This window comes from Oncorhynchus kisutch, linkage group LG26 (assembly GCF_002021735.2).
Source record: "Oncorhynchus kisutch isolate 150728-3 linkage group LG26, Okis_V2, whole genome shotgun sequence".
Taxonomy (NCBI): Eukaryota; Metazoa; Chordata; class Actinopteri; order Salmoniformes; family Salmonidae; genus Oncorhynchus; species Oncorhynchus kisutch.
In genome coordinates this window covers 29,592,239-29,611,898 of record NC_034199.2, presented here as the reverse complement: position 1 = coordinate 29,611,898, position 19,660 = coordinate 29,592,239, and the positions used below count along the sequence as shown (strand labels likewise).

The 19,660-nt window shown below is 50.2% G+C and overlaps 1 protein-coding gene across 1 annotated transcript in view; it reads right to left on the bottom strand.

Moving 5' to 3' along the window:
• The window catches only part of LOC109877777 (E3 ubiquitin-protein ligase SH3RF3), a 127,886-nt gene that overhangs the window by 11,690 nt on the left and 96,536 nt on the right, over window positions 1-19,660 (bottom strand). The window contains exons 4-6 of the mRNA XM_031806086.1: window positions 2,859-3,310; window positions 1,053-1,223; window positions 545-768 (exon numbers count right to left, since the gene is read on the bottom strand). Coding sequence (XP_031661946.1) covers window positions 545-768; window positions 1,053-1,223; window positions 2,859-3,310 — 847 coding nt within the window. The remainder of the gene's footprint in view (window positions 1-544; window positions 769-1,052; window positions 1,224-2,858; window positions 3,311-19,660) is intronic.

Below are 19,660 nucleotides of genomic sequence, written 5' to 3'. Positions count from 1 at the left end.
TTACATACTATTACACAGCACACAGTAGTCATCTTACTGTTACAAGACACCATCTGCTTCCTGTTTGTGCTGTCATCATATTATATATATATATTTTATTGTCACACCAGATAGGTGCAGTGAAATGTGTTATTTTGCAGGGTTAGCCATAGTAGTACGGCGCCCATGGAGAAAATTTGTGTTAAGTGCCTTCTGATTTTTAACCTTGTCGGCTCAGGTATTCAAACCAGCGACCTTTGGGTTACGGCCACAACGCCCTAACCGCTAGGCTACCTGCCGCCCCAATACGACTGACTGCCAATGACACATGTGACCAAACTATCATAGCCTACTTTATTTTGTAATGGATAACAGGTGTGTGTGTGTAAGACAGAGACAAAGAGAGAGGCTCCCAGGAGAAACTTTAAATACCATCACATGTTCTCCCTGACAGAGAGAGGGAAGGAAGGAGAGAGGCAAGGAGGGAGAGAGAGGACAGATATAAGAGCTGGATCAAATGTAGGAAATTACAGATCTAGAACCTGAATAATCTCTGTGTACTCACCCAGTTGCATGGCAGAGCGGGTCTGGTTAACTGTTTGTTGTCCAAAGCGAAGGCAGTTCTTAAGCTGAGCAGCGGCAGACTGGGGGGAAGAGGGGGGAGGGGAGGGACGAGAGGAGGAGGGGCCGGCGGAGGAGGGGGAGGCTGCCTTACTCCCCTGTCCCACCCCTCCCACCTCCTGCCCCGAGAGACAGAAGCTCTGAGAACCACCCACCGCAAACGGAGCTCTGCAGAGAGAGCGAGAAAGAGAGAGAGCACGAGTGGGAGAAGGGGTTGGGAGAGGGGAGAGATTCAATGGTTCCAGTCCTGTTAGAATAGTGACCAAGATACCATTGATATCCTCTATTATACTACCATCAACATGCTGCTTATCGTCCGCCTGTCACGCAAACAGAGTTATGTGTTTGAAAGGGTGTGTGTGAGAGGGAGAAAGAGAGGATTTGCGTGAGAAAATGTGTGTGTGAGTGTGCGTGCGTTCGTGCCTGTGCGTTCGTGCCTGTGCGTGTCTCACCGTGACACGGGTGTGACATAGTTTCCAGGGAAGACTCCGGAAGCAGCGGTGCGTAGAGAGGTCCCTTTAAACCAGCCGTCCTGACACTTCTCTGTGACACGGTACATCTCTCCTTTCCTCAGCTCCAACTCATCTGCCTTCTGGGACTTATACGCATACAGGGCCAGGTAGCTGGGATACACAGACGTCGTTTAGGATCATTTGACTGAACAAATGACTGGTATTGTTTTAATATGGTCAAACAACTATGTAATAAAATGCAACCACATAAAAGGTGAAATTCTGTGCATGCCTCATGTGCATTATTTGATCTCATATCCAATTTGCTGGAATTAAAAACAATATTTTTGGGGGGCATTCGCTGTCTAAATACTGTTGGAGGGTACGACTGAATATATGTTTGATATCTGAATGTACATGTCTGAATTTATGTCTGAATATACACTATATGACCAAACGTATGTGGACACCTGCTTGTCAAACATGTCATTCCAAAATCATGGGCATTAATATGGAGTTGATTCCCCCTTTGCTGCTATAACAGCCTCCACTCTTCAGGGAAGGCTTTTCACTAGATGTTGGAACATTGCAGCGGGGACTTGCTTCCATTCAGCCACAATAGCATTAGTGAGGTCGGGCACCTATGTTGGGCAATTAGGCCGGGCTCACAGTCGGTGTTCCAATTCATCCCAAAGGTGTTCAATGGGGTTGAGGTCAGGGCTCTGTGCAGGCCAGTCAAGTTCTTCCACACTGATCTTGACAAACGACTTCTGTATGGACCTCACGTTGTGCATGGGGGCATCGTCATGCTAAAACAGGAAAGGGCTTTGCCCAAACTGTTGCCACAAAGTTGGAAGCACAGAATCATCTAGAATGTAATTGTATGCTGTAGTGTTAAGATTTCCCTTCACTGGAACTAAGGGTCCTAGCCCAAACCATGAAAAACAGCCCCAGACCATTATTTCTCCTCCACCACACTTTACAGTTGGCATTATGCATTTGGGCAGGTAGCGTTCTCTTGGTAACCACCAAACCCAGATTCGTCCGTCGGACTGCCAGATAGTGAAGCATGATTCATGATTTCAGAGAACGCTTTTCCACGGCTCTACAGTCCAATGGCGGCAGGCTTTACACTGAAGCTTGGCATTGCGCATGGTGATCTTAGGCTTGTGTGCAGCTGCTCAACCATGGAAACACATTTCATGGTTGGTTGAGAGAATGCCAAGAGTGTGCAAAGCTGTCATCAACGCAAAGGGAGGCTACTTTGAAGAATCTCAAAAATAAAATATATTTTGATTTGTTTTACACTTTTTTGGTTACTACATGATTCCATATGTGTTATTTCATAGTTTTGATGTATTCACTATTATTTTACAATGTAGAAAATAGTAAAAAGAAAAGAAAAATCCTTGAATGAGTAGGTGTGTCCTAACTTTTGACTGGTACTGTATGTCTGAAGAATAATAGGAGGGGAGAGTAAGCAGGTGTCCATGCACTGCCTCTGGGTTGCTATGGTAACCAGGGGACGTTTTCCCATAGCAACAGGGCAGGTTGCCTGTCGGAGATGGAAGTGTCCGACCTCATTAGCGGGACAACCCGCCCTGGATAGTGTGTATTTGTGTGTGTGCACGCACGTCCAGGAAGATATGGTAGTAGATGCAGCACAATCTTTATGTTCCACTCAGCTTCTGTTTCACCTCATAGACAGGACAGCAGCTCAGAGAAAACAGACAGCATTGCTAGTCAACTCATTTACCTATAGATTTACCAGTTAGTAAACCATGCCTGTGTGATGAGTAAACTTACATGTTGAGTGGTAGTTGGACCTTGGCTTGAGCCAGCAGTTCTGAGGTGACTGAAGACATTCTGGGAGGAACCAGAACTCCGACTGAGGAGGGAGCGGGACCGGGGGGAGAGTCCTGTATCCGTGCAGCAGCCCTGGGGTCAGAGGAGCTGATGAGGACAGGGTGGGAGATCTCCATGCTGTGTCTGTTGTTGAGCTGGGCTGTCCGCTGCGTCACACTCAGAGCTGTGAAGGAGTGGCGCTTCTTAGCGTTTTTCTTCCCCTCTCCCCCTCTTCTCTCCTCCTCTTGCCTCTGGAGGGCACCATTGCCACTTCCTGCAGAGGATGGGTCAGGGGAGGGGCCAAGGGAGCAAGGACCCAATGGGAGGCCGGGAGACGGGTCAAAGCTGGGGCCAGGGACGGGATTGGATGTCGGCTTGTCAATCTCCATCAACTGTTTGGCTGTTTCATTTAGCTAAAGTGGAGAGGAGATGAGAGGAAAGGAGACGAGAGGATAGGAGACAAGAGGAGACGAAAGGAGACGAGAGAAGAGGAAAGGATGAGATCCAAATCATTGAATTGAATTGCTTTAGACTGCTTTACTACACACTGCTGGCTCTCAGAGCACGCCTTCTGCTGTTGGCAGAACTTCAAACCAGACAAAAAAGATCACACACACCCCACACCCTGGGGAGAATCTATGTACTTAGTGAAAGAGGAGGAGGAGAGAACAACGTTTGTAATGCAGCTCATATCTGACAGGATGACAGTCGATCTTGTAGTCTGTTCTTGCTAGTCAGATAACCCCCACACACTGAATCTACCCAGCAACAACACTACTTACGCTCTCTCACAGACGGATGCTCAGTCTCACAGTCACAATCACAACACAGAGAGAGCAGACCCTCTCAGTCCACACACACACATTGTCACCATGTTGAACTCAGGGGATGCTTTCTGCTACATTACATCAATATCACCACCGCTGAAAACACACTCCTTTGTTAGAGAGGATTCCTTGGAGAGAATAGTGCGCGTGTGAGTATAGACTGTAGAGGGCAGGACAGAGTGGATCTGTCTCAGCGTGTGAGTATAGACTGTAGGGGGCAGGACAGAGTGGATCTGTCTCAGTGTGTGAGTATAGACTGTAGAGGGCAGGACAGAGTGGATCTGTCTCAGCGTGTGAGTATAGACTGTAGAGGGCAGGACAGAGTGGATCTGTCTCAGCGTGTGAGTATAGACTGTAGGGGGCAGGACAGAGTGGATCTGTCTCAGTGTGTGAGTATAGACTGTAGAGGGCAGGACAGAGTGGATCTGTCTCAGCGTGTGAGTATAGACTGTAGAGGGCAGGACAGAGTGGATCTGTCTCAGCGTGTGAGTATAGACTGTAGGGGGCAGGACAGAGTGGATCTGTCTCAGTGTGTGAGTATAGACTGTAGAGGGCAGGACAGAGTGGATCTGTCTCAGTGTGTGAGTATAGACTGTAGAGGGCAGGACAGAGTGGATCTGTCTCAGTGTGTGAGTATAGACTGTAGAGGGCAGGACAGAGTGGATCTGTCTCAGCGTGTGAGTATAGACTGTAGAGGGCAGGACAGAGTGGATCTGTCTCAGTGTGTGAGTATAGACTGTAGAGGGCAGGACAGAGTGGATCTGTCTCAGTGTGTGAGTATAGACTGTAGAGGGCAGGACAGAGTGGATCTGACTCAGTGTGTGAGTATAGACTGTATGGGGCAGGGCAGAGTGGATCTGTCTCAGTGTGTGAGTATAGACTGTAGGGGGCAGGACAGAGTGGATCTGTCTCAGTGTGTGAGTATAGACTATAGAGGGCAGGACAGAGTGGATCTGTCTCAGTGTGTGAGTATAGACTGTAGGGGGCAGGACAGAGTGGATCTGTCTCAGTGTGTGAGCATAGACTGTAGAGGGCAGGACAGAGTGGATCTGTCTCAGCGTGTGAGTATAGACTGTAGGGGGCAGGACAGAGTGGATCTGTCTCAGTGTGTGAGTATAGACTGTAGAGGGCAGGACAGAGTGGATCTGTCTCAATGTGTGAGTATAGACTGTAGGGGGCAGGACAGAGTGGATCTGTCTCAGTGTGTGAGTATAGACTGTAGAGGGCAGGACAGAGTGGATCTGTCTCAGCGTGTGAGTATAGACTGTAGAGGGCAGGACAGAGTGGATCTGTCTCAGTGTGTGAGTATAGACTGTAGAGGGCAGGACAGAGTGGATCTGTCTCAGCGTGTGAGTATAGACTGTAGAGGGCAGGACAGAGTGGATCTGTCTCAGTGTGTGAGTATAGACTGTAGAGGGCAGGACAGAGTGGATCTGACTCAGTGTGTGAGTATAGACTGTATGGGGCAGGGCAGAGTGGATCTGTCTCAGTGTGTGAGTATAGACTGTAGGGGGCAGGACAGAGTGGATCTGTCTCAGTGTGTGAGTATAGACTATAGAGGGCAGGACAGAGTGGATCTGTCTCAGTGTGTGAGTATAGACTGTAGGGGGCAGGACAGAGTGGATCTGTCTCAGTGTGTGAGTATAGACTGTAGAGGGCAGGACAGAGTGGATCTGTCTCAGCGTGTGAGTATAGACTGTAGGGGGCAGGACAGAGTGGATCTGTCTCAGTGTGTGAGTATAGACTGTAGAGGGCAGGGCAGAGTGGATCTGTCTCAGTGTGTGAGTATAGACTGTAGGGGGCAGGACAGAGTGGATCTGTCTCAGTGTGTGAGTATAGACTATAGAGGGCAGGACAGAGTGGATCTGTCTCAGTGTGTGAGTATAGACTGTAGGGGGCAGGACAGAGTGGATCTGTCTCAGTGTGTGAGTATAGACTGTAGAGGGCAGGACAGAGTGGATCTGTCTCAGCGTGTGAGTATAGACTGTAGGGGGCAGGACAGAGTGGATCTGTCTCAGTGTGTGAGTATAGACTGTAGAGGGCAGGACAGAGTGGATCTGTCTCAGTGTGTGAGTATAGACTGTATGGGGCAGGACAGAGTGGATATGTCTCAGTGTGTGAGTATAAACTGTAGGGGGCAGGACAGAGTGGATCTGTCTCAGTGTGTGAGTATAGACTGTAGAGGGCAGGACAGAGTGGATCTGTCTCAGTGTGTGAGTATAGACTGTAGAGGGCAGGACAGAGTGGATCTGTCTCAGTGTGTGAGTATAGACTGTATGGGGCAGGACAGAGTGGATCTGTCTCAGTGTGTGAGTATAGACTGTAGAGGGCAGGACAGAGTGGATCTGTCTCAGTGTGTGAGTATAGACTGTAGAGGGCAGGACAGAGTGGATCTGTCTCAGTGTGTGAGTATAGACTGTATGGGGCAGGACAGAGTGGATCTGTCTCAGTGTGTGAGTATAGACTGTAGGGGGCAGGACAGAGTGGATCTGTCTCAGTGTGTGAGTATAGACTGTAGAGGGCAGGACAGAGTGGATCTGTCTCAGTGTGTGAGTATAGACTGTAGGGGGCAGGACAGAGTGGATCTGTTTCAGCGTGTGAGAATAGACTGTTGAGGGCAGGACAGAGTGGATCTGTCAGTGTGTGAGTATAGACTGTAGAGGGCAGGCCAGAGTGGACCTGTCTCAGCGTGTGAGTATAGACTGTAGAGGGCAGGACAGAGTGGATCTGTCTCAGTGTGTGAGTATAGACTGTATGGGGCAGGACAGAGTGGATCTGTCTAAGTGTGTGAGTATAGACTGTAGGGGGCAGGACAGAGTGGATCTGTCTCAGCGTGTGAGTATAGACTGTAGGGGGCAGGACAGAGTGGATCTGTCTCAGTGTGTGAGTATAGACTGTAGAGGGCAGGACAGAGTGGATCTGTCTCAGTGTGTGAGTATAGACTGTAGGGGGCAGGACAGAGTGGATCTGTCTCAGTGTGTGAGTAAAGACTGTAGGGGGCAGGACATAGTGGATCTATCTCAGTGTGTGAGTATAGACTGTAGGGGGCAGGACAGAGTGGATCTGTCTCAGTGTGTAAGTATAGACTGTCAAGGGCAGGACAGAGTGGATCTGTCTCAGTGTGTAAGTATAGACTATAGAGGGCAGGACAGAGTGGATCTGTCTCAGTGTGTATAGACTGTATAGGGCAGGACAGAGTGGATCTGTCTCAGTGTGTGAGTATAAACTGTAGAGGGCAGGACAGAGTGGATCTGTCTCAGTGTGTGAGTATAGACTGTAGAGGGCAGGACAGAGTGGATCTGTCTCAGTGTGTGAGTATAGACTGTAGAGGGCAGGACAGAGTGGATCTGTCTCAGTGTGTGAGTATAGACTGTATGGGGCAGGACAGAGTGGATCTGTCTCAGTGTGTGAGTATAGACTGTAGGGGGCAGGACAGAGTGGATCTGTCTCAGTGTGTGAGTATGGACTGTAGAGGGCAGGACAGAGTGGATCTGTCTCAGTGTGTGAGTATAGACTGTAGGGGGCAGGACAGAGTGGATCTGTCTCAGTGTGTGAGTATAGACTGTAGAGGGCAGGACAGAGTGGATCTGTCTCAGTGTGTGAGTATAGACTGTAGAGGGCAGGACAGAGTGGATCTGTCTCAGTGTGTGAGTATAGACTGTAGGGGGCAGGACAGAGTGGATCTGACTCAGTGTGTGAGTATAGACTGTAGGGGGCAGGACAGAGTGGATCTGTCTCAGTGTGTGAGTATAGACTGTAGAGGGCAGGACAGAGTGGACCTGTCTCAGTGTATGAGTATAGACTGTATGGGGCAGGACAGAATGGATCTGACTCAGTGTGTGCGTATAGACTGTAGGGGGCAGGACAGCGTGGATCTGTCTCAGTGTGTGAGTATAGACTGTAGAGGGCAGGACAGAGTGGATCTGTCTCAGTGTATGAGTATAGACTGTAGGGGGCAGGACAGAGTGGATCTGTCTCAGTGTGTGAGTATAGACTGTAGAGGGCAGGACAGAGTGGATCTGTCTCAGTGTGTGAGTATAGACTGTAGGGGGCAGGACAGAGTGGATCTGACTCAGTGTGTGAGTATAGACTGTAGGGGGCAGGACAGAGTGGATCTGACTCAGTGTGTGAGTATAGACTGTAGAGAGCAGGACAGAGTGGATCTGTCTCAGTGTGTGAGTATAGACTGTAGAGGGCAGGACAGAGTGGATCTGTCTTAGTGTGTGAGTATAGACTGTAGGGGGCAGGACAGAGTGGATCTGACTCAGTATGTGAGTATAGACTGTAGGGGGCAGGACAGAGTGGATCTGTCTCAGTGTGTGAGTATGGACTGTAGAGGGCAGGACAGAGTGGATCTGTCTCAGTGTGTGAGTATAGACTGTATGCGGCAGGACAGAATGGATCTGACTCAGTGTGTGAGTATAGACTGTAGAGGGCAGGACAGAGTGGATCTGTCTCAGTGTGTGAGTATAGACTGTATGGGGCAGGACAGAGTGGATCTGTCTCAGTGTGTGAGTATAGACTGTAGGGGGCAGGACAGAGTGGATCTGTCTTAGCGTGTGAGTATAGACTGTAGGGGGCAGGACAGAGTGGATCTGTTTCAGTGTGTGAGTATAGACTGTAGAGGGCAGGACAGAGTGGATCTGTCTCAGCGTGTGAGTATAGACTGTAGGGGGCAGGAAAGAGTGGATCTGTCTCAGTGTGTGAGTATAGACTGTAGAGGGCAGGACAGAGTGGATCTGTCTCAGCGTGTGAGTATAGACTGTAGGGGGCAGGACAGAGTGGATCTGTCTCAGTGTGTGAGTATAGACTGTAGGGGGCAGGACAGAGTGGATCTGTCTCAGTGTGTGAGTATAGACTGTAGAGGGCAGGACAGAGTGGATCTGTCTCAGCGTGTGAGTATAGACTGTAGGGGGCAGGACAGAGTGGATCTGTCTCAGTGTGTGAGTATAGACTGTAGAGGGCAGGACAGAGTGCATCTGTCTCAGTGTGTGAGTATAGACTGTAGGCGGCAGGACAGAGTGGATCTGTCTTAGTGTGTGAGTATAGACTGTAGAGGGCAGGACAGAGTGGATCTGTCTCAGTGTGTGAGTATAGACTGTATGGGGCAGGACAGAATGGATCTGACTCAGTGTGTGAGCATAGACTGTAGGGGGCAGGACAGCATGGATCTGTCTCAGTGTGTGAGTATAGACTGTAGAGGGCAGGACAGAGTGGATCTGTCTCAGTGTGTGAGTATAGACTGTAGGGGGCAGGACAGAGTGGATCTGTCTCAGTGTGTGAGTATAGACTGTAGAGGGCAGGACAGAGTGGATCTGTCTCAGTGTGTGAGTATAGACTGTATGGGGCAGGACAGAGTGGATCTGTCTCAGTGTGTGAGTATAGACTGTAGGGGGCAGGACAGAGTGGATCTGTCTTAGCGTGTGAGTATAGACTGTAGGGGGCAGGACAGAGTGGATCTGTTTCAGTGTGTGAGTATAGACTGTAGAGGGCAGGACAGAGTGGATCTGTCTCAGCGTGTGAGTATAGACTGTAGGGGGCAGGAAAGAGTGGATCTGTCTCAGTGTGTGAGTATAGACTGTAGAGGGCAGGACAGAGTGGATCTGTCTCAGTGTGTAAGTATAGACTGTAGGGGGCAGGACAGAGTGGATCTGTCTCAGTGTGTGAGTATAGACTGTAGAGGGCAGGACAGAGTGCATCTGTCTCAGTGTGTGAGTATAGACTGTAGGCGGCAGGACAGAGTGGATCTGTCTTAGTGTGTGAGTATAGACTGTAGGGGGCAGGACAGAGTGGATCTGACTCAGTGTGTGAGTATAGACTGTAGGGGGCAGGACAGAGTGGATCTGTCTCAGTGTGTGAGTATGGACTGTAGAGGGCAGGACAGAGTGGATCTGTCTCAGTGTGTGAGTATAGACTGTATGGGGCAGGACAGAATGGATCTGACTCAGTGTGTGAGTATAGACTGTAGGGGGCAGGACAGCATGGATCTGTCTCAGTGTGTGAGTATAGACTGTAGAGGGCAGGACAGAGTGGATCTGTCTCAGTGTGTGAGTATAGACTGTAGGGGGCAGGACAGAGTGGATCTGTCTCAGTGTGTGAGTATAGACTGTAGAGGGCAGGACAGAGTGGATCTGTCTCAGTGTGTGAGTATAGACTGTAGGGGGCAGGACAGAGTGGATCTGTCTCAGCGTGTGAGTATAGACTGTATGGGGCAGGACAGAGTGGATCTGTCTCAGTGTGTGAGTATAGACTGTAGAGGGCAGGACAGAGTGGATCTGTTTCAGTGTGTGAGTATAGACTGTAGAGGGCAGGACAGAGTGGATCTGTCTCAGTGTGTGAGTATAGACTGTAGGGGGCAGGACAGAGTGGATCTGTCTCAGTGTGTGAGTATAGACTGTAGGGGGCAGGACAGAGTGGATCTGTCTCAGTGTGTGAGTATAGACTGTATGGGGCAGGACAGAGTGGATCTGTCTCAGTGTGTGAGTATAGACTGTAGGGGGCAGGACAGAGTGGATCTGTCTCAGTGTGTGAGTATAGACTGTAGAGGGCAGGACAGAGTGGATCTGTCTCAGTGTGTGAGTATAGACTGTAGAGGGCAGGACAGAGTGGATCTGTCTCAGCGTGTGAGTAAAGACTGTGGGGGGCAGGACAGAGTGGATCTGTCTCAGTGTGTGAGTATAGACTGTAGAGGGCAGGACAGAGTGGATCTGTCTCAGTGTGTGAGTATAGACTGTAGGAGGCAGGACAGAGTGGATCTGTCTCAGTGTGTGAGTATAGACTGTAGAGGGCAGGACAGAGTGGATCTGTCTCAGTGTGTGAGTATAGACTGTAGGGGGCAGGACAGAGTGGATCTGACTCAGTGTGTGAGTATAGACTGTATGGGGCAGGACAGAGTGGATCTGTCTCAGTGTGTGAGTGTAGACTGTAGGGGGCAGGACAGAGTGGATCTGTCTCAGTGTGTGAGTATAGACTGTAGGGGGCAGGACAGAGTGGATCTGACTCAGTGTGTGAGTATAGACTGTAGGGGGCAGGACAGAGTGGATCTGTCTCAGTGTGTGAGTATAGACTGTAGGGGGCAGGACAGAGTGGATCTGACTCAGTGTGTGAGTATAGACTGTAGGGGGCAGGACAGAGTGGATCTGTTTCAGTGTGTGAGTATAGACTGTATGGGGCAGGACAGAATGGATCTGACTCAGTGTGTGAGTATAGACTGTAGGGGGCAGGACAGAGTGGATCTGTCTCAGTGTGTGAGTATAGACTGTAGAGGGCAGGACAGAGTGGATCTGTCTCAGCGTGTGAGTATAGACTGTGGGGGGCAGGACAGAGTGGATCTGTCTCAGTGTGTGAGTATAGACTGTAGAGGGCAGGACAGAGTGGATCTGTCTCAGTGTGTGAGTATAGACTGTAGAGGGCAGGACAGAGTGGATCTGTCTCAGTGTGTGAGTATAGACTGTAGAGGGCAGGACAGAGTGGATCTGTCTCAGTGTGTGAGTATAGACTGTAGGGGGCAGGACAGAGTGGATCTGACTCAGTGTGTGAGTATAGACTATAGAGGGCAGTGTGTGAGTATAGACTGTATGGGGCAGGACAGAGTGGATCTGTCTCAGTGTGTGAGTATAGACTGTAGGCGGCAGGACAGAGTGGATCTGTCTCAGTGTGTGAGTATAGACTGTAGAGGGCAGGACAGAGTGGATCTGTCTCAGTGTGTGAGTATAGACTGTAGAGGGCAGGACAGAGTGGATCTGTCTCAGTGTGTGAGTATAGACTGTAGGGGGGAGGACAGAGTGGATCTGACTCAGTGTGTGAGTATAGACTGTAGGGGGCAGGACAGAGTGGATCTGTCTCAGTGTGTGAGTATAGACTGTAGGGGGCAGGACAGAGTGGATCTGACTCAGTGTGTGAGTATAGACTGTAGGGGGCAGGACAGAGTGGATCTGTTTCAGTGTGTGAGTATAGACTGTATGGGGCAGGACAGAATGGATCTGACTCAGTGTGTGAGTATAGACTGTAGGGGGCAGGACAGAGTGGATCTGTCTCAGCGTGTGAGTATAGACTGTAGGAGGCAGGACAGAGTGGATCTGTCTCAGTGTGTGAGTATAGACTGTAGAGGGCAGGACAGAGTGGATCTGTCTCAGTGTGTGAGTATAGACTGTAGAGGGCAGGACAGAGTGGATCTGTCTCAGTGTGTGAGTATAGACTGTAGGGGGCAGGACAGAGTGGATCTGACTCAGTGTGTGAGTATAGACTGTAGAGGGTAGGACAGAGTGGATCTGTCTCAGTGTGTGAGTACAGACTGTAGAGGGCAGGCCAGAGTGGACCTGTCTCAGCGTGTGAGTATAGACTGTAGAGGGCAGGACAGAGTGGATCTGTCTCAGTGTGTGAGTATAGACTGTATGGGGCAGGACAGAGTGGATCTGTCTCAGTGTGTGAGTATAGACTGTAGGCGGCAGGACAGAGTGGATCTGTCTCAGTGTGTGAGTATAGACTGTAGAGGGCAGGACAGAGTGGATCTGTCTCAGTGTGTGAGTATAGACTGTAGAGGGCAGGACAGAGTGGATCTGTCTCAGTGTGTGAGTATAGACTGTAGGGGGCAGGACAGAGTGGATCTGACTCAGTGTGTGAGTATAGACTGTAGGGGGCAGGACAGAGTGGATCTGTCTCAGTGTGTGAGTATAGAATGTAGGGGGCAGGACAGAGTGGATCTGACTCAGTGTGTGAGTATAGACTGTAGGGGGCAGGACAGAGTGGATCTGTGTCAGTGTGTGAGTATAGACTGTATGGGGCAGGACAGAATGGATCTGACTCAGTGTGTGAGTATAGACTGTAGGGGGCAGGACAGAGTGGATCTGTCTCAGTGTGTGAGTATAGACTGTAGAGGGCAGGACAGAGTGGATCTGTCTCAGCGTGTGAGTATAGACTGTGGGGGGCAGGACAGAGTGGATCTGTCTCAGTGTGTGAGTATAGACTGTAGAGGGCAGGACAGAGTGGATCTGTCTCAGTGTGTGAGTATAGACTGTAGAGGGCAGGACAGAGTGGATCTGTCTCAGTGTGTGAGTATAGACTGTAGAGGGCAGGACAGAGTGGATCTGTCTCAGTGTGTGAGTATAGACTGTAGGGGGCAGGACAGAGTGGATCTGACTCAGTGTGTGAGTATAGACTATAGAGGGCAGTGTGTGAGTATAGACTGTATGGGGCAGGACAGAGTGGATCTGTCTCAGTGTGTGAGTATAGACTGTAGGCGGCAGGACAGAGTGGATCTGTCTCAGTGTGTGAGTATAGACTGTAGAGGGCAGGACAGAGTGGATCTGTCTCAGTGTGTGAGTATAGACTGTAGAGGGCAGGACAGAGTGGATCTGTCTCAGTGTGTGAGTATAGACTGTAGGGGGGAGGACAGAGTGGATCTGACTCAGTGTGTGAGTATAGACTGTAGGGGGGCAGGACAGAGTGGATCTGTCTCAGTGTGTGAGTATAGACTGTAGGGGGCAGGACAGAGTGGATCTGACTCAGTGTGTGAGTATAGACTGTAGGGGGCAGGACAGAGTGGATCTGTTTCAGTGTGTGAGTATAGACTGTATGGGGCAGGACAGAATGGATCTGACTCAGTGTGTGAGTATAGACTGTAGGGGGCAGGACAGAGTGGATCTGTCTAGGCGTGTGAGTATAGACTGTAGGAGGCAGGACAGAGTGGATCTGTCTCAGTGTGTGAGTATAGACTGTAGAGGGCAGGACAGAGTGGATCTGTCTCAGTGTGTGAGTATAGACTGTAGAGGGCAGGACAGAGTGGATCTGTCTCAGTGTGTGAGTATAGACTGTAGGGGGCAGGACAGAGTGGATCTGACTCAGTGTGTGAGTATAGACTGTAGAGGGCAGGACAGAGTGGATCTGTCTCAGTGTGTGAGTACAGACTGTAGAGGGCAGGCCAGAGTGGACCTGTCTCAGCGTGTGAGTATAGACTGTAGAGGGCAGGACAGAGTGGATCTGTCTCAGTGTGTGAGTATAGACTGTATGGGGCAGGACAGAGTGGATCTGTCTCAGTGTGTGAGTATAGACTGTAGGCGGCAGGACAGAGTGGATCTGTCTCAGTGTGTGAGTATAGACTGTAGAGGGCAGGACAGAGTGGATCTGTCTCAGTGTGTGAGTATAGACTGTAGAGGGCAGGACAGAGTGGATCTGTCTCAGTGTGTGAGTATAGACTGTAGGGGGCAGGACAGAGTGGATCTGACTCAGTGTGTGAGTATAGACTGTAGGGGGCAGGACAGAGTGGATCTGTCTCAGTGTGTGAGTATAGACTGTAGGGGGCAGGACAGAGTGGATCTGACTCAGTGTGTGAGTATAGACTGTAGGGGGCAGGACAGAGTGGATCTGTTTCAGTGTGTGAGTATAGACTGTATGGGGCAGGACAGAATGGATCTGACTCAGTGTGTGAGTATAGACTGTAGGGGGCAGGACAGAGTGGATCTGTCTCAGTGTGTGAGTATAGACTGTAGAGGGCAGGACAGAGTGGACCTGTCTCAGTGTGTGAGTATAGACTGTATGGGGCAGGACAGAATGGATCTGACTCAGTGTGTGAGTATAGACTGTAGGGGGCAGGACAGAGTGGATCTGTTTCAGTGTGTGAGTATAGACTGTAGAGGGCAGGACAGAGTGGATCTGTCTCAGTGTGTGAGTATAGACTGTAGGGGGCAGGACAGAGTGGATCTGTCTCAGTGTGTGAGTATAGACTGTAGGGGGCAGGACAGAGTGGATCTGTCTCAGTGTGTGAGTATAGACTGTATGGGGCAGGACAGAGTGGATCTGTCTCAGTGTGTGAGTGTAGACTGTAGGGGGCAGGACAGAGTGGATCTGTCTCAGTGTGTGAGTATAGACTGTAGGGGGCAGGACAGAGTGGATCTGACTCAGTGTGTGAGTATAGACTGTAGGGGGCAGGACAGAGTGGATCTGTCTCAGTGTGTGAGTATAGACTGTAGGGGGCAGGACAGAGTGGATCTGACTCAGTGTGTGAGTATAGACTGTAGGGGGCAGGACAGAGTGGATCTGTTTCAGTGTGTGAGTATAGACTGTATGGGGCAGGACAGAATGGATCTGACTCAGTGTGTGAGTATAGACTGTAGGGGGCAGGACAGAGTGGATCTGTCTCAGTGTGTGAGTATAGACTGTAGAGGGCAGGACAGAGTGGATCTGTCTCAGCGTGTGAGTATAGACTGTGGGGGCAGGACAGAGTGGATCTGTCTCAGTGTGTGAGTATAGACTGTAGAGGGCAGGACAGAGTGGATCTGTCTCAGTGTGTGAGTATAGACTGTAGAGGGCAGGACAGAGTGGATCTGTCTCAGTGTGTGAGTATAGACTGTAGAGGGCAGGACAGAGTGGATCTGTCTCAGTGTGTGAGTATAGACTGTAGGGGGCAGGACAGAGTGGATCTGACTCAGTGTGTGAGTATAGACTATAGAGGGCAGTGTGTGAGTATAGACTGTATGGGGCAGGACAGAGTGGATCTGTCTCAGTGTGTGAGTATAGACTGTAGGCGGCAGGACAGAGTGGATCTGTCTCAGTGTGTGAGTATAGACTGTAGAGGGCAGGACAGAGTGGATCTGTCTCAGTGTGTGAGTATAGACTGTAGAGGGCAGGACAGAGTGGATCTGTCTCAGTGTGTGAGTATAGACTGTAGGGGGCAGGACAGAGTGGATCTGACTCAGTGTGTGAGTATAGACTGTAGGGGGCAGGACAGAGTGGATCTGTCTCAGTGTGTGAGTATAGACTGTAGGGGGCAGGACAGAGTGGATCTGACTCAGTGTGTGAGTATAGACTGTAGGGGGCAGGACAGAGTGGATCTGTTTCAGTGTGTGAGTATAGACTGTATGGGGCAGGACAGAATGGATCTGACTCAGTGTGTGAGTATAGACTGTAGGGGGCAGGACAGAGTGGATCTGTTTCAGTGTGTGAGTATAGACTGTATGGGGCAGGACAGAATGGATCTGACTCAGTGTGTGAGTATAGACTGTAGGGGGCAGGACAGAGTGGATCTGTCTCAGTGTGTGAGTATAGACTGTAGAGGGCAGGACAGAGTGGATCTGTCTCAGCGTGTGAGTATAGACTGTGGGGGGCAGGACAGAGTGGATCTGTCTCAGTGTGTGAGTATAGACTGTAGAGGGCAGGACAGAGTGGATCTGTCTCAGTGTGTGAGTATAGACTGTAGAGGGCAGGACAGAGTGGATCTGTCTCAGTGTGTGAGTATAGACTGTAGAGGGCAGGACAGAGTGGATCTGTCTCAGTGTGTGAGTATAGACTGTAGGGGGCAGGACAGAGTGGATCTGACTCAGTGTGTGAGTATAGACTATAGAGGGCAGTGTGTGAGTATAGACTGTATGGGGCAGGACAGAGTGGATCTGTCTCAGTGTGTGAGTATAGACTGTAGGCGGCAGGACAGAGTGGATCTGTCTCAGTGTGTGAGTATAGACTGTAGAGGGCAGGACAGAGTGGATCTGTCTCAGTGTGTGAGTATAGACTGTAGAGGGCAGGACAGAGTGGATCTGTCTCAGTGTGTGAGTATAGACTGTAGGGGGCAGGACAGAGTGGATCTGACTCAGTGTGTGAGTATAGACTGTAGGGGGCAGGACAGAGTGGATCTGTCTCAGTGTGTGAGTATAGACTGTAGGGGGCAGGACAGAGTGGATCTGACTCAGTGTGTGAGTATAGACTGTAGGGGGCAGGACAGAGTGGATCTGTTTCAGTGTGTGAGTATAGACTGTATGGGGCAGGACAGAATGGATCTGACTCAGTGTGTGAGTATAGACTGTAGGGGGCAGGACAGAGTGGATCTGTCTCAGCGTGTGAGTATAGACTGTATGGGGCAGGACAGAGTGGATCTGACTCAGTGTGTGAGTATAGACTGTAGGGGGCAGGACAGAGTGGATCTGTCTCAGTGTGTGAGTATAGACTGTAGGGGGCAGGACAGAGTGGATCTGTCTCAGTGTGTGAGTATAGACTGTAGAGGGCAGGACAGAGTGGATCTGTCTCAGTGTGTGAGTATAGACTGTAGAGGGCAGGACAGAGTGGATCTGTCTCAGTGTGTGAGTATAGACTGTAGAGGGCAGGACAGAGTGGATCTGTCTCAGTGTGTGAGTATGGACTGTAGAGGGCAGGACAGAGTAGATCTGTCTCAGTGTGTGAGTATAGACTGTATGGGGCAGGACAGAGTGGATCTGTCTCAGTGTGTGAGTGTAGACTGTAGGGGGCAGGACAGAGTGGATCTGTCTCAGTGTGTGAGTATAGACTGTAGGGGGCAGGACAGAGTGGATCTGACTCAGTGTGTGAGTATAGACTGTAGGGGGCAGGACAGAGTGGATCTGTCTCAGTGTGTGAGTATAGACTGTAGGGGGCAGGACAGAGTGGATCTGACTCAGTGTGTGAGTATAGACTGTAGGGGGCAGGACAGAGTGGATCTGTTTCAGTGTGTGAGTATAGACTGTATGGGGCAGGACAGAATGGATCTGACTCAGTGTGTGAGTATAGACTGTAGGGGGCAGGACAGAGTGGATCTGTCTCAGTGTGTGAGTATAGACTGTAGAGGGCAGGACAGAGTGGATCTGTCTCAGCGTGTGAGTATAGACTGTGGGGGGGCAGGACAGAGTGGATCTGTCTCAGTGTGTGAGTATAGACTGTAGAGGGCAGGACAGAGTGGATCTGTCTCAGTGTGTGAGTATAGACTGTAGAGGGCAGGACAGAGTGGATCTGTCTCAGTGTGTGAGTATAGACTGTAGAGGGCAGGACAGAGTGGATCTGTCTCAGTGTGTGAGTATAGACTGTAGGGGGCAGGACAGAGTGGATCTGACTCAGTGTGTGAGTATAGACTATAGAGGGCAGTGTGTGAGTATAGACTGTATGGGGCAGGACAGAGTGGATCTGTCTCAGTGTGTGAGTATAGACTGTAGGCGGCAGGACAGAGTGGATCTGTCTCAGTGTGTGAGTATAGACTGTAGAGGGCAGGACAGAGTGGATCTGTCTCAGTGTGTGAGTATAGACTGTAGAGGGCAGGACAGAGTGGATCTGTCTCAGTGTGTGAGTATAGACTGTAGGGGGCAGGACAGAGTGGATCTGACTCAGTGTGTGAGTATAGACTGTAGGGGGCAGGACAGAGTGGATCTGTCTCAGTGTGTGAGTATAGACTGTAGGGGGCAGGACAGAGTGGATCTGACTCAGTGTGTGAGTATAGACTGTAGGGGGCAGGACAGAGTGGATCTGTTTCAGTGTGTGAGTATAGACTGTATGGGGCAGGACAGAATGGATCTGACTCAGTGTGTGAGTATAGACTGTAGGGGGCAGGACAGAGTGGATCTGTCTCAGCGTGTGAGTATAGACTTTATGGGGCAGGACAGAGTGGATCTGACTCAGTGTGTGAGTATAGACTGTAGGGGGCAGGACAGAGTGGATCTGTCTCAGTGTGTGAGTATAGACTGTAGGGGGCAGGACAGAGTGGATCTGTCTCAGTGTGTGAGTATAGACTGTAGAGGGCAGGACAGAGTGGATCTGTCTCAGTGTGTGAGTATAGACTGTAGAGGGCAGGACAGAGTGGATCTGTCTCAGTGTGTGAGTATAGACTGTAGAGGGCAGGACAGAGTGGATCTGTCTTAGTGTGTGAGTATAGACTGTAGGGGGCAGGACAGAGTGGATCTGACTCAGTGTGTGAGTATAGACTGTAGGGGGCAGGACAGAGTGGATCTGTCTCAGTGTGTGAGTATGGACTGTAGAGGGCAGGACAGAGTGGATCTGTCTCAGTGTGTGAGTATAGACTGTATGGGGCAGGACAGAATGGATCTGACTCAGTGTGTGAGTATAGACTGTAGGGGGCAGGACAGCATGGATCTGTCTCAGTGTGTGAGTATAGACTGTAGAGGGCAGGACAGAGTGGATCTGTCTCAGTGTGTGAGTATAGACTGTAGGGGGCAGGACAGAGTGGATCTGTCTCAGTGTGTGAGTATAGACTGTAGAGGGCAGGACAGAGTGGATCTGTCTCAGTGTGTGAGTATAGACTGTAGGGGGCAGGACAGAGTGGATCTGTCTCAGCGTGTGAGTATAGACTGTATGGGGCAGGACAGAGTGGATCTGTCTCAGTGTGTGAGTATAGACTGTAGAGGGCAGGACAGAGTGGATCTGTTTCAGTGTGTGAGTATAGACTGTAGAGGGCAGGACAGAGTGGATCTGTCTCAGTGTGTGAGTATAGACTATAGAGGGCAGGACAGAGTGGATCTGTCTCAGTGTGTGAGTATAGACTGTAGGGGGCAGGACAGAGTGGATCTGTCTCAGTGTGTGAGTATAGACTGTAGGGGGCAGGACAGAGTGGATCTGTCTCAGTGTGTGAGTATAGACTGTAGAGGGCAGGACAGAGTGGATCTGTCTCAGTGTGTGAGTATAGACTGTAGGGGGCAGGACAGAGTGGATCTGACTCAGTGTGTGAGTATAGACTGTAGGGGGCAGGACAGAGTGGATCTGTCTCAGTGTGTGAGTATAGACTGTAGAGGGCAGGACAGAGTGGATCTGTCTCAGTGTGTGAGTATAGACTGTATGGGGCAGGACAGAATGGATCTGACTCAGTGTGTGAGTATAGACTGTAGGGGGCAGGACAGAGTGGATCTGTCTCAGTGTGTGAGTATAGACTGTAGAGGGCAGGACAGAGTGGATCTGTCTCAGTGTGTGAGTATAGACTGTAGGGGGCAGGACAGAGTGGATCTGACTCAGTGTGTGAGTATAGACTGTAGGGGGCAGGACAGAGTGGATCTGTCTCAGTGTGTGAGTATAGACTGTAGAGGGCAGGACAGAGTGGATCTGTCTCAGTGTGTGAGTATAGACTGTATGGGGCAGGACAGAATGGATCTGACTCAGTGTGTGAGTATAGACTGTAGGGGGCAGGACAGAGTGGATCTGTCTCAGTGTGTGAGTATA